The following is a 15,238-nucleotide window of genomic DNA, read 5'->3' on the forward strand; positions in this document are numbered from 1 at the left end:
TAGCTCTTGGAAGACTTACTGAGTTGACAGAAGAAAAGGGGGGCCTGGGCTGCATAACTGTGCTAAATTCTCTCCTTGGACTTTCGCAATGTACAATGATTAATAAAGACTATGGGAAGTCTTGCCATTAGAAAAAAAAGTTTCTTAACTTCTAAAGTTCAGTGTTTATCAAACTGATTTACCAGGGAACTATTTTCTTAAGAACAGCCTACTTCAAAGTGCTGAATTTGGCTGTAGAAATTGACAATCTGGCAGTTTCTGAGCAGCACAAATGAGAATGGAAAGGAGATAACTGAGTTAGCTTCAAGGAAGGATTTTCAACATGAGGAACCTCAGAGACCTCTTCCTCTCTTCCCCCAATGTAATAAAAAAAAAAAATCATAGAAGTCAAGAGCTAGAAATAGCACAGAGCCCACCCCCACCAGTCATAGGGTCTTTCTCTGCCCCTCCCCCCCACACCTGGCCTACTAGAACTCTACATAATTTCAAGGCCCATATCAAAGGCTACCTCCTTGTTGGATCCTCCTATGCCATATGACACCCCGAAAGCTCACAGAGGCCCTGACACCAGTGCAATAATCGTCATCAATATCATCTCATTGTCATCCTCATTCTTAGCCTGGACCACCAGAGCCCCCAATCTCCATTCTTACCTGTCCCCAAAATTCATTTTCAACAAAACAACAAGGATGGTCTTTCAAGACACAAATCAAATTCCACCCTCTTGCTAAGAACACATCACCAGTGTTCCAGTTGAGATTCAGCTCCATCCTCTCTGCTGCCTTCCCTTACCCCTTTCTTCCAGCTGGTGCCCCATCAAACTCCACCTCAGGGTTTTGCTCTTTCTGTTACCCCCTGGAACTTTCTTCCCATGGTTCTCCACATGAGTGGGCCCTCCCCATCTTTTAAGTCTCAATCCACATCACTATGGAAGGAAGAGGCCTTTCATGACCAGCTCCTTCCTTCCCATGGATGACTTTCTGTTTCATTCTGCAGAGTGCTGTCCAATCTCTGGGAACATATATTGATCCTGTATTGCCTTTACCTTCCAACTAACTGTGAGCCCCACAGGACAAGGATCTGGTCTTTCTTGATCAGCTCTGAGTGCCTAATCTCTGGAACAGAGCCAAGGACATCAGATGCACTCAATATATTTGGAGAATCAACGCATGGCTCTCATTGGTACCTACTCAGAAATGAAGAGAGGGGCTCTTCTGGAACGTGAAGGATGAACACAAGGTAAGCGTATTGCCAAGGGCTCTACAGCCTGATAGACTGGGGCATAGATAACTCCCAGGTCCCTGCAATGGCAGTCATCATGTATCTTTAACTCACCCATAAGGCTTTTTCTCACACAGCCTTCTCTGGCACCAAAAATCAATATCCACCACCTCTAACTCTTTCTGGCTTGTATCTCCCTGCTCCTAAGGCACAGGGAAGTTTTCTTGGTTCTATTTTGTGAAATTCTGAAGATGCAATTGAAGACTTCCTGTTTTGTTTTGAGATGAGGTCACTATATTGCCCAGGTTGGTCTCACACTCCTGGGCTCAAGTGACCCTCCTGCCTCAGCATCATAACTGACATTTTTTAAAAGCAAAAACTATGAGCTTCAAAGGTCAAATGGTTCAGACAGAGGTCTGAACCAGCATTCTGTTTTAACCTCTGGATGTTGGTATCTGAAGACAACATTAAGGGTTAAAATATCAGCATGTGACACCAGATCCCATCCCCACCATTTCCCTTGCCTACCAAGGCCTTGGCATCCCATGAGGTTCAATAAAATCAAAGCCATTACTTGAGTAGAAATTATGGGTTTGCCCAGGGAGCCACAAAGATTTTAAATTGCAAAACATGAAGCCATAAATGCGGAGAGCCTCCAATATTTGCTAAAATCTGACCCAAAGCTAAGCCACAGATGAGGAAATGGTCTGGAATTCCCACCAAGATGACACCACCAGATGGAATAGCCTGGTGAAACCTGGCATCGTTGTGAAGATGGAAGCAGAGGAACCTACCAAGGGCTTCATGGTGGGGGCTGCCGAGAACAGCAAGATTCATTGTTCTATTTTTCAATCCAAAGCATTGCTCTCATGCCACCCACAACCTATCCAATGTCACACATTTGGTACTGTCATTTAGAATGAAAAGGAAAACCAAGGAGCGGTCACCTTCCCAGCATCTGGTCTGGACCCCAGTCCACCCTGTGGCTGAGCAGGCTGCATTCAGTTGTGGGCAACAAGAGTCAAAGCAAGCTTTGGGGACAGAACAGAGGGCCCCATTATTCCCTTCATGCTTTGGGGTTAAGCACAGGCCTTCGTTCTAAAAGTGGAAATGATGCAAGTATGTACACATTTTGTATGCCTAACTGCTCAGTATGAAAAGTTTATTGCCCCCTTGTCTTCTGAGACAGGAGAGGGCTGCTTTGAAAGCAGGAATGGGCACAAGGGCCAGATTCCAATAAAGACAAGCTCTACCTGGGTCCTGCTTCAGTTTGGTTCTCTGAAGCTGATGAAAACTAGGCCAAGGGGCAGGCAAGGAGCAAGGACAGGGCTGCACCCATCCACCTCTCAGATACCCATGTAGCCTGTGGCCTGACTGCGTTAACTGGACCTATTCTGCTACTACACATGAGGTGCACAGAGGTGCACAGAGGTGAAATCAAGAGCTGAAGCATGTTGCTGTGAACTTGGAAATGGTGTTCAGATAAACAGGAGAATGCACAGCAAAAGCACTCGTTCACTTAGTAGTAAGACCAATGTTTTTCCCGGACCCTATAGGTCAGTAGATTCGAAACTCACCTACAGGGAGCTAGGGAGGAGGCTCGAGTCCCCCAACCCCAGAATCTGAGCTTCCAGATATTATCAGCTTGAAAACCAAGGCTCCAGGGATTGGCCTTGCTCATCTCTGCTCCAGTGAGCTGGTGTGGACGCTGTTCTGGGCGTCCTGTCTGCTGCACCCTGAGGCTCCACTTTAGTCAAGCCAGGGAAAAACTTCTTGCTACTGAATACTAATTTTCCTTACAAAAAAATCTTGTTTGTAGCTATTTTTTGATTGTGAAAATGGAAGTTCTCCATGGGGAATATATGCAAGACAGCCAAGGTAAACAAAAACTTATGAGCATCCTATCAGCCAGGATCACCATGTCTTCTGCTTTACAAGGTTTGATGTTTTCTGCCTTATGAATGCTTTGGACTGTTGTTACTCCAGCTTGAAATTAAAAAGATCGCTGATATTGAGAATTCAGAGTAAGTCCACATGAAATCAAGACAGTTAGAAAGGCATCCATAGGCATCAAATTCTTAGTAGGACCTGGAGGGATCCTTAACACAACCTGTAACAGACACCACTTACTCTACACCCACCACTGCTCTCTGCTCACCTAGGCCAAATCCTCCCACTGCCCAGCCATCTTGTTCTTGAAGGCTCCCCTGCCTGGGCCTTCACAGCTGACTATGAGTCATTCTTCAAAGAGTTCCCCTTCCACTGCAGCCCTTTTCATTCCATTACTGTTTTACTCTCTTCATCACTCTGAGCACTGCTCCCAAATTGCCCATGTTTATTGACTAGTTGGCCCAGTATCTTGTAAGCTCTTGTTCGCTCTATATTCTCAGTGCCTACAGTAACCTGTGGCACATGGCAGATGTTCAAGGAATAGTTCTGAATTGAAAGCAGAAGGAAGGGAAGGAGAGGAGGCGAGAGAAAAGGAGAGAATCCTGACATGGTAAGCTCATGTTTAAGGACCTAAGGGAATGCTGGGATTCCCAGATGAAGGGGAAGAGAGATGGAAGAAGGCAGCAGTCCTTTGGGTAGGTATACCTGAAGATGAAGACCAGTGAGGGGCCTCTGAAAGAGTCTAAAACCAGGAATGATATGATTAGGTTTATATTCTTACAAACATCACTCTGGATTCAATATGAAAACTGAAGCACAATGGAGCATAAAAGGGCACAAGCCAGCTAGTCAGAAGCTGCCACAGAGGATCTGACAAATGAGGAGACGGTCATAGACATGAAAATCATGGGATGACTGGTGGAGCCCATGCTGATTCTGAGAAGGGAAAGAGAAGAGAACACATCAAAACAGACTCTAGGCGTTGGGCTTGCTGGCTGGTGGAGCCGTGTTTACTAAGACACTAGGAAATGGTCAAGGGGTGGATTTAGGGGAGGAGGATGTGGACTGACTTGGGAGACAGTGGCTCCTGGAGGGGCCTCTTAGATATCCCAGGGAAATTGTCTAGTAGGCAGCTGGAAATACAGGTCTGGAGTTCAGAGGAAAAGTCTGGACTAGAAGAAAACAAACAGTCAAGAGACATCATTAAATAACAACAATACGTCACCCATAACAGGGACAGCAAAAGAGAAATCAAGAGAGAAGCTGAAGAAGATTCTGCAATACTAGTCAGCACAGATTTGGCAGTGTTGCTGACACAGCCTGGGATGTAGTGGACACTGACTACTTAGATAAGTTTAAAATAATTGGGTCCTGCTTTGTGGAAGTTCCAACTGAGCTACTGTAAGAGTATGAATGGCTATGGTGGAGCCTCACCACATATATTTCAAGACAGGCCAACAGGAAGGTGCTGGCTTTTAAATTTATACAAATTACCCATGATGCTGTATGCCTCCCAGTTTAGTTGTAGCCATGTGACTAAGTTCCAATAAAAGACAGAAACAAATGTGTATGGTTTGTCTTGGGGCATTCCATTAAAAGGAAAAGGATACATTCTCTCTTTCCTCCCTTCTCCACACCTACTGCTTAGTGCATTTATGAGATGGCTGGAGCTGGAGCAGATTTTTGGTCCATGAGGATGAGAACTAAATCCAAAAGTTGGCAAAGAAATTAGCTAGAAAGAACCTGGGTTTCAGGCTTCTTTCAAAAGAGAGAAAAATAAGCTCATCTAAGCTACTGTCATTTGAAGATATTCTGTCCCATGCAGTCAATCCTAATCCTCACCACAACACTAGCCAACTGGTCTACCACATCCCATGTATCGCATTCCTCTTGCCTTAGGTATGTCATCACCCAGACAGGGGGTATCCTCCCCCTTGCCTGCATTTACTTAAATCCTGCCCATCCTTTGGAGGACAGATCATTTTCCACCTCCCACTGGAGATTTCCCTTCCACTTCCTCCCTGAACTCTAGCGCAGTCTGCCTATCCCCACTCCCTGGTCATCTGACCCATGCCTTCACAGCAAGTAATTCATCCCTCTGTACTTATCCCATGACTCCTCAGTGAAGCTGTTTTGGTCAAGGGCAGAGCCCATGGTTGCCAACTGCATGAGGCTTGAAAAAAGCACGTGTCCTGATGATGCCCCCATGTGATCTTCTTACCTCTGCCTATAGCTGGGACCAGGCAGGGGCCAGAAAGTAGGCAAATACATTTAGAAAAACCGATGGCTATTTGGAAAAAATCTAATCCACTTCCAACATCAAGAGATAGCTTGGGGGAGTAGCTGATATATCACATTCAAAATCTATAGCATAGATGTCAGACATCTCAAAGCCCACCAGCAGGTGCCCTGCCCATAGAAAACACCGCACAGGCCCTCCCACCCCCCCATAGAGAGGTGCAGCACATAGAAAATTGACCCTTTAGTAAAACAAAGCAGGTCATGGCAGGTGTAGGTGGCACACTGTTGTCTTAGCTACCCTGGCAGCTCAGACAGGAAGACTCCTTGAACCCAGGAGTTTGAGGCCAGCCTGGGCATCAGTGAGACTCCATCATTAAAAGCAAAACCAAACCAAACCAGACAAAAACCTACTTAGCAATTAACATCAATGAAGAACTACTCTTGATTACTTAAAACAAAATATGTTTCCAAGATCCTAAGAGCAACCAGGAAGAAGACAAATGATTTGTATCTAATATGGGTCATTCATAAAAGCAGTGAAATGCTTTAACAATTCTGCTTTCATCTCATTGTCTGCCAAGTGATTGTTAAATCCCGTGGAAAAGGCAGAGGAGGTTCCGAGGACTTGACACTCTGACACATCAGGACGACATCAGCAGAGCTAATTACTACTGGGGAAGTTTTGATGGAAACTTCTAATTTAGAATTAAGCCTTAGTGGAAACAAGCCCAGCTTGTTTAGGGGCCCATCAGAGTTCCTCAAAATGCCCTTCTTGTGTGAGAATATGGGGAAGAGCAGGCATTCTGAGGTCTCCACTGAGAGCAGCCAGATTCACAACCCACAACGCCAAGTTCAAAGTCAGTTTAAGTGACTCCAGGAAGATGAGCATGGAGGAGTGGGGAGATCGGAAGTTTGCCCTTTAAAATAACACTGGTGCCTCTTGAGATCTGCGGGTAGCAGTAAGGCACAGCTATTTACAATCTCGGAAAGCTCAGCGTGTAGACCAGTGAAGGGCCACAAGGCGCTGTCACTCTCCTTTCTGCAGGTGGTTTGCATACAATTTAGTAATTCCTCTCTGCCTCCTCGCTTCTACTGAAACTCAGCCAGGTTTTAGCATGACTGCCAAAACTGCCCCCTTCCGGGCCTAACAGGCCAGGATTCCATGCCAACCCCACGTGGTCAGATGCTACTTAGAGACAGCGCCTGAGGACACAGAAACCAGGACCTCAGAGAAAGGGGCTCTTTTCAGGCTGAGCTGCCACTTGTAACCACCAGGTGTCAGTAGCGAGCAGGGAGGCTCCCATCCTGGGTCTGCAGTAAATTTCTGCCAGGCTAGGAAGGGGGAGAAACCTGATGCTGTGGCTTTGGGGACACATGCAGCACTACCAGCAGTACTCTCAGGCACTTATGAGTACTTCATTTACTTGATTGCCAACTCACCACACAACCTCTAGGATGGATTTAACTTGATGTACTTCACACACTCAGAGAAAAGATCAAGTACTGTTCGCTTTGATAGGACTGGAGGCTTTTGCCCTATCCCCTACCCCAGGAAGGTGGGGATACTCCTTGCCTGTCCTCCCTATATAAGTTACCAAAGGACTATGGTAGAGGCTTCTATATCTATCTGAAGTTCAAGGCATTTGGCTTGCAAGGTTGGCTATTACTGGGTTCAGAGCCCATAGGGAGGAAAGTCCAACTGAGGAACTGGACTGTAAAAAGCCATAGCCAAGAGCTATTTCACTGCCTGCCATATGGAGCTGGTTTCTCTCACCAAGCGTGGCATCTTCAACAGAAATATCGGACATAAGCAGGTGAGCAACACTGTAGGCTATCCTTCATTGGCCTTACAAGCCTAGGAGACCAGTGAGCTCTGCCTTAGCTACAGTTTCTTCCTGCTCAGACCAGGATGCATCATTTGGAACACAGACCATGTGGAGGCAGGCCCTTTGGAGTCTCTACCCCAATTGCTCTGGCCTGAACAACACCAAAATAATACATCTTATTCTGTTCTTTGCATCTAAAGACAACAGGCCACCTGCTGAGCACTCTTTTTTTTTTTTTTTCCCCCTCTGGGTATTTGTGGGATCTAGTAGGTACTTTCACTGACACCTGTCCCCTTTTAGCCTGTTTCCAAGATCTCACAGGCAAAAATGCTGAGGACAATCTACTGGATGAAAGGCCCAGACTCAGCTTAGGGTTTTGCAGATAGCCTCATGTCCCCACCTCACAACAAGGAAACACTCAAAGCTTTAGCTGTTCAGTGACATCCCTGAGGCCCAAGACCAGGAAAGGCAATCTGATCATTAGAGGACTCAAGACCATCTCAGGACAGTCCCACTGTCACTGCAGCACTGGTGCCTAGATAGAGACAGTCATAAAACCAAAGTTGCCCATTAGATCTCATGTCACAATGGGACCAGCATCAGGTTTAGCCACATTTTTGCTTACCGGTGCCCACTTTTCTTTGCTCACAAAAGGCATTATATAAAATGACGGAGAGGGAGCTGAGGACATTTCTGAGGCGGAGAGAATCACTGCAGAGCTTACCTTCCCTCATGAGGCGCCTGCCCCTTTCCTTTCATCTTAGATTCCTGGTTCTGTGTCACTCCACCCCACTCCAGCAATAGCTAGAAAAACCAATGTCTTTCAAGAATAGGTGTTCCCAGGCCTGGACTGAGAAGCTGTCCAATCCGAAGGACTGGACACCTGTGGACACACTACGGAGGGAAAATCCAATCTTACCACTTGATGACGAAGAGAAGCAGTGCTGGACCGAGCCTGAGGAGGACGTGCTGCAGTTCTGCCACAGGTCTGTTGCATGTCCGTTACCCACCAGCCATTGCTAGAAAGAACCAGACAACCCAGATCAGTGCAGGCAGGGAGGGAGGAAGGAGTGGGCCAAGGACCGTTGAAAAGCAGTCTCATCCACCTGGCTGCCTGCCCCTCCCTCCCGTCCAGCATTGCCCACCAGAGGCCACTCCCTGGTAAAGTTCATAGCCACCACCCAGAAACAACAAGAGAGTTGGCTGTCTGGTACAGACATCCTGTGAAGGTGGATGTCAACATTTTTTAGTGAAAAGCATTTTGTAAATGGAAAAGTAGCATACACACACACACACACACACACACACACACACACACACTCACAGAACTGTGGAATCACCCAGGACAACCAGCATCACCCATCTCTTGTCCCCTGACTTTTGGCTTTCATTCCCAAGTCTCCACTTCTCTAAGACCTACTAATCATTTTTGTCTGACAAGATTCACATCACACATAATTAAGATCTTGTGAGGATGCTTGTAAATGATAACTCAATTCACAAATCCCTAACATAATTATTTCTCAAACAGAGCAGAAAATCACACCTACAACCTGCCGTCCATTAAGCCATTCATGCCACAAGCACATATCTGCCTGAGTCATTGCTTATCTTCATAGGTACGAAACTAAGTTTAAAATTGAGGGGTAGTTTTGTAGACCCTCAAGTTCAAGTTTAATGAGGCGCTGTGGCCGCATTTTAAAACGGACCTTCCAAGGACTTGCAAACTACTTTCAGAAAAGACAATTTTAGTTTTAATTTCCAAGTCTTAGTGGGTGTTTTATAACTAAGCTACTCATGTGATCTACAATTTAAAGAAAAACACATTTTCATAAATACGTAACTTTGTCACTTAACTTTCTCGAAAAACAAAACAAAACAAAAACGCTAAACGATCTTGTCAAATGCAGGTTGGGAAACCTTAGATGGGCCCTGAAATTATTTGGCTTAAATAGAGGCCTGAGCAGCTGATTTATTCCAGCGCTTGTTTGCTTCCTACCCCTGAAACTGCTCTGGATTAAAAAAAAAAAAAAAAGGCGGCAGATAGAAAGAATATTAAAGGAAAAAAAAAAAAACCGCCTGGGACATCTGAGACTTCATGTTGCCTGCAGTAACATCCCAGTCCAGACCCGGGGAAGCCCGCCCGGGCTGTTTACCCGGAGGAAGGGTCGCCTGCTGCCCCGGGGAACTTCCCCCTGCCCTCGTGACACTCACGCTGACGATCGTGGAGACAAACAGCAGCACTAGCACGGCGACGTGGAGGACGATGATCCCCAGCAGGAGGAGCAGCATTCTGGCGGCAAGTTGTGCTCAACGGAGTTCCTGCCTGCGCGGAGAGAAAGCGAGGATGTATGTGAGGCCGCGCGCTATGGCCAGCGAGCTGCTCGGGCCGGCGGGGCGAGCGAGCGAGCGAGTGAGGGAGCGAGGGAGGAGCGCGCAGTGGGAGGGTCCGGCCCGGCGCTAGCGGAATGCGGAGCCTGGCACTGCGCGCTGTGCCCGCCCGCCCACGCCGGCCTGCGCGCCCTCCGGCTGCCCCTCCGCCAAGAGGGGGCGGCAGCCGACTGCAGGATCCCCGCCCGGCGGCCGGCTAGGCCGGCCTGCAGAGGAACGTCTCTTGCTTTTGGAACAAAACAAGCGGTGTGCACGTCTAAGTCACCCTGGGAGGAGAGGACTTTCCAGAATGACGAGCCACAGTACGCCACCGCCCGTCCCGGGAGCCTCCTGGGAATTTGGGGAGGGAGAGAGGCCACGCTCTCCCCACCCGGGTTCAGATGGCCAATTCCCGTATGGGGTGGACGCACGGGGTGCGGGAGGTGGGTCCCCCAGGATTTCGGCCGGAGGCCTGGAGTCACAGCTGCCTGCTGGGATGGGAGCGCGCAGGGAAGCTGGTTTCCCAGACCCCAGTGCATTCCGTTAGTTAGCCTCCAAGTTTCCACCCAGTTTTGCCAGCGTAAGGGAGCCGTCCTGTCCCCAGCTTAGCCTGGCGCAGACACTGGAGGCTCGGGAGATGGCGCAGAGCCGGGGGGAGTGTCCAAAGCAGAGAACGGCTAGGGAGCTTTGCCTGGACCCTGAGCTTTCCCCGGCAGCCCCTGGGGGCGGGGGACATTCCGCTTCGGGCGGAGCCACGTGTGTTCGCTTGGGGGTCTTGTCTGCGCCCCAGGCACACAGAGCCCCCACGGGGACCCGACCCAGCATGGGATCCAGTCTGGGCGCGCCAGGACCCGAGCCCAGGAGCATGGTCCGAGGGGTGCAGATGTCTGGCGGGAAGAGAGACAGACGGAGGGGAAAGGGTTGATTTGATTCTGAGGACTATTCCAGCTGGTCAGAGTCTACTTCTTGCTGATGTCGTGAGGTCCAGAACCTTCACTTAATAGACTTTGGGAAAACTGAAGGTTGGGATAACCTGTTCCCCAGTTTCGGAAGACTAGCTGCGTGTGTGAGGACCAGTTAAGAACAGGGCCTTAAGCCAAGGAGACGTTTCAGTTAAATTTTTGAAATACCCAATTCCAGACGCCTCCATTTTCCTCCACAAGCAACACATTCAAAGAATGTAAAAAAAAAAAAAAAGTAAGCAAAATTTTCTGATGTCATCCAGAGGATTTCAATTAAATCCGATGGTGCCTAGTGGCCAGGAGCAAGAGGAGGGCGATTGGGCATGTGGCTAGGATCTGGGGATCACATGGGTCCAGAATCCGGGGAATATCCACCAGAAGGGTTGTTTTACCAATGCGTCCCCAATTGGAAGTGTCTTTAGCTGTCCCGCCCTCAGCTACCCTCTGTCCAGACACCCCGACCACCACTTTGGCCCTGTAACATTTACAGATCATAAAGGCACTCATCACTGTATCCTTTTGGATAGGAAGGAAACAGGCAGGGATCCCCGGGCTAATGACAGAAGGCTCAGGGACTTGGCCAGAGCCCGCGCCTTCCCCTCTCTTTCTGGCACACCATCGACGGAAGATGCCCACGTTTCTCCTCCATCTCCTCCACTTTCCCCACCAAGTTACTTACAGCCCAAAGGAGTAGCTGTCCCCGATCGGAGTGACCTCAGGCACAAACGCGGGTACGATGGCTAAGTAGTGGCGTCCCCAAAGATAGCTGTGCTGCGGGGATGCGCGCGCGCGAAGCAAGGGGGCAGTGGGAGGCTCCTGGCGTTCCCCTTTAACAGGAACAACGCCCTGTTTGCGTCGCTGCAGTGGGGTGTGTCCCTGGGTCAGCGTGTGCGGGAGGGCGGGACTCAGGAGAGGGGGCCGGAGGAAGGGAGGGCGGGCGACAGTTACTTGGCCTTAAGTGTGCCTGGGAGGAAAAAAAGTCAATCTCTGCAAAACCTCGGCGACTTTTACTAGAAACTGGAGGCTCCTGAACTTTCTCGCCCCAACCCTTTACCCCCTACCCCCAGCTCCGACGTGCTCGGGGAAACAAAGTGTTGACAGATGAGCTGATCTATAGGCTTCCTCAGCCCACGTGGGAAAAGTCTGTCAGATGTTGCCCCGCGGGTGCGCAGCGCTGGGTTTGGGGGCGCAGTGATGCAGTCGCCGGCGCCTACGCGGGAGCCGAGGCTGAATCCCTCTCCAGTAGCCGGGAAGCGGCGCCTAAATGGTGGACGGCCCTCCTCTTCTCTTGGGTCCTGGCACACCTGGCCTGCCCTGGCGTCTTCTCAGGACACGCCCGCATCACGCTCGTTCCCTCTATCAGAGTCTGTACCTAGGAAGTGTGCTGGCTTCCTGGGATTCCTGGGGAATGATCTAGCAGTCCCTGCTTGGATGAGAATTAGGGGCGGCTAACTAAGGGACTCCTCCTAGCCTAGGCAAAACCAGACTTCAACCGAATAAGCTCCAGGCGAAGTTTGCCTGAAACGGTCTGGCTTAGCTCCCAGCCTTGGCTGGGGTCCTGGCTAGGGGGGTAGAGGGTGAGGAAAGTGGCCATTTGAGGTGGGGGGAAGAGCAGCCAGGGAAATCAGCTGATACACAGCTGTCTGAGTGTGGTCCGCCCAGCGTTTGAGAAACAGAGGCTAGCTAGCCTTTCTTGCCTTGGCTCAGATGCGCCCAAGCAGAGCAGGGGAACCAGAATGGCTTTTAAAAGTCATTGTGGTGTTAAACACCTCTGCCCACTAATGGAACAGTACACACACACACACACACACACACACACACACACACACACACACTACCTGCTAGTGTTCTGTATCATATAACCTCATAATCCTAAGTGATTTAAATAATTCCATAATACCTTATGATTTGAAAGTACCTGCTATTTTACCTTGTGAAATTTTTATTCAATGTCCAGTCTATGCCAGCATACACTTGACACCCAGGGACTTGACACACAACTGGGGAGAGGCAGTGTGGTGCAATGGTTAGGTGTTCTGGCTCTGCACTCAGATCTACCTGATCCCTTGCTTATTCCTGCTGTGAATTTGAGCAATTTCTGAAGTTCACTGAGCTTTGGTCTTGTCATCTGCAAAGAGGGCCAATACTGCCCACTTCAAAGGCTTAAGGCAATACTTAAAGAAGGCAACTATGTGCAAAGCAACTAGTATAGTATCTGAAACAAAATAAGGGCCCACAGGCATGGTAGTGCACACCTGTAATCCCAGGTACTTGAGAAGCAGAGATAAGAAGAGTGTGGTTCAAGACCAGCCCCAAGCAAAAGCACTAGGCCCTACTTGAAAAACAAGCTAAAAGCTGCAAGCAAAAGGACTAGGGGCATAGAGTGCTTGCCAAACTCAAGGCCCTGAGTTCAATCCCCAATATTGCCTAAGAAAACAAACAAACAAACAAACAATGGCCCAGTCCCCAAACTTTCACCACTAGTATTAAACTATCACATTCAACCCTCACATCAACCCTTCAAAATAGACCTGACCGCCTCTGCACTAATGCCCAGGGTTATAGAGCTATCTAAGAGTGCCTATGCCAAGAAAATGACTAAAAGAAGGAAGGACTTTCCCCTACCCTGTGGGTCCTTTTACAGGCCAAACGTGTCCTAGAAATCATTACCTAGATTCTAACTTGTATTTATGTAGTCAATATTTATGTATTCTCTCCCTCTCCATCACCATTCTAAGCACTTTTTCCAAATATTAGCATATTTAACTCTGGATTTTCTTTCCTTTCTGTTTCTCAAGTAAAGTTTTTAATGAAGTGTAATATATGCCTAGAAAAGTGCACCCAGAGCTCCCTGCTTTCTTTCTTGTGCACCCAATATTTTAAGCAAATAACCGCCCAGTTCTTGGCCTCACCATAGGCTCTCAGACAGGTGAGCCCATCCCTACCTCCCTGCCTGTTTGCTTCCTGCCTGGCTCCCAGTGATAGAGAGGAAATGCCACTGAGCACAGGGCTAGATCAGGCTCAGCCACACCCAGGCCACACCCAGGCCACAGGTGGACTCATCTCCCTAACCTGCTTCCCAGGATCTCCTGCCAGCTGTGTGCACACCGCTAAACCCCTTTCTCCCTTCCAATCCGGGTGTGTTAGGACTTTCTAGATGCTCTCAGATGACTCTCTTGCTTCCCCAGCCAACATATACATCCATCTCATAAGATGTGCAAACTCCTCCAGCTCTTTCAAAGCATGAACTATCTCTGCTATAGCCCTTTCCATTCGCAGTTTAGAGGGGCTGGGGAACTGGGCTTTTCTCTATAAACCACACACCACCCAGAGGCACCATTTGCCAGTACAACTCACCAGGCCAAACAACGTAACCCCTTCCTCCACGCAGATTTCTTTGCAGTCAAGTGCAAAGGATGGCAGTATAGGCCTCCCCACAGGGCAGCCAGAGACCCACAGCAGGCAGAGTCTAAACCCTTCTGCTTCCAACCAGGCTCCCCCGAGATGAAATGTTCCCTGGTGGTGCTCCCTGTAACTGAGGCCAAACCAGGCTTCTTTCCAGTTTATTCAGGGGCTGGTCCAATGCTGGGATATGTCATGGTGGCCTGAGAGGCTCTCAGCCTGTACTGTTTAAAGAGACAGCGTCCAGCTTTGTGCCCTTTCCATAATGGAATGATCCCAAGAGACCCTGCAGGGAAGGGAGAGTCTGGGATTAACTGGTAGAAAAGCTTTGGATGTGGCTGAAACTTGGGAGAACAGGGTTGTTCCCTAAGTGCCAACCTGTGTACCAGCAAAGGGGTTGAGCCCATTCTCAGGACCGTCCCTTGAACCCAGTGAATTCTGAAGGAAGGAAATCTACTGTGACAAGGGTCCTTGTGCATATGGGCACAGATCAATTTCATTTTAAATGAACAGTATGCTTTTACAGAGCTTTAACGCTGCACAGGTGACCTTTCAGAGCAACACACCAGAACCAAATGTCTCAAAGTGACCAAATCCAGTCCACTTCTCTCTGATGCCCGTGGCAAGGGTCTCTTCTACCTGCCCTGTCTGCCTCAACCACTCCTCCCCAGCATACCGTACTGATAGCCTATTAGACAAGGAAATGGGTCTCCCAGCTCTGTCTTCCTTATGCCCTTCACCAAGTCATTATTAAATGTTGACCTTCATGAGATAATTCAGTTCAAGTAAACAAACCTCTACCAAAAGCATTCTAACCTGTCAGGCAGGATAGGCTGGGTGAGCAATTGGAACACTGTGAAGAGGTTGGTGAGTGATGATCTTCAGGTCCTCAAAATAGGGTCCCATCTCTAGCCACTGCTCCTAGATGTCATGCTAAGACAGGGGGATAGAGTTTCATTGAATATATTTCCTGGAATCCTGGCAATTTTCCCACATCTTGCACCTAGGATCTGCCACTGGAAGGATGCACAGAACTTGGGAAAATCCTTGTCTGTCTTCTTGGTCTCTCTACTCTCTCAAGAGCAGTTCTCAATGGCCTCCTCCAATTATTCTGCTCACAGCCAGCACCTTTCCAGTCCAAATGGAGTGCTTTCACCTTTCTCCCTTTGCTTCATCATTTTTAAAATTTTTTTTCAGCAGTGGTTCTCAGCCCTGACTGTTCATTAGAACCACTGAAGAACTTTGCCAATGACCTAGCCTGGGCCTGAGCCCAACAATGCAATGACCTAGTCTGGGCCCAGGCCCAGCAAATGCTGACGTTGATGA

The 15,238-nt window shown here is 48.6% G+C and overlaps 1 protein-coding gene across 2 annotated transcripts in view; it reads right to left on the reverse strand.

The window, feature by feature from the left end:
• Pmp22 (peripheral myelin protein 22) overlaps nt 1-14,029 on the reverse strand; it is a 30,028-nt gene extending 15,999 nt beyond the window's left edge. The window contains exons 1-3 of one of the 2 annotated variants that reach the window (XM_020186614.2): nt 13,868-14,029; nt 9,393-9,504; nt 8,098-8,197 (exon numbers count right to left, since the gene is read on the reverse strand). In XM_020186614.2, coding sequence (XP_020042203.1) covers nt 8,098-8,197; nt 9,393-9,470 — 178 coding nt within the window. In that variant the 5' untranslated portion in view covers nt 9,471-9,504; nt 13,868-14,029. Of the gene's footprint in view, nt 1-8,097; nt 8,198-9,392; nt 9,505-11,189; nt 11,351-13,867 lie in introns of those variants that run through there. The other variant, XM_020186613.2, reaches the window with a different exon arrangement.
• Nucleotides 14,030-15,238: the final 1,209 nt, after the last annotated feature.

The sequence above is a fragment of the Castor canadensis genome, chromosome 11 (genome assembly GCF_047511655.1).
Source record: "Castor canadensis chromosome 11, mCasCan1.hap1v2, whole genome shotgun sequence".
Taxonomy (NCBI): Eukaryota; Metazoa; Chordata; class Mammalia; order Rodentia; family Castoridae; genus Castor; species Castor canadensis.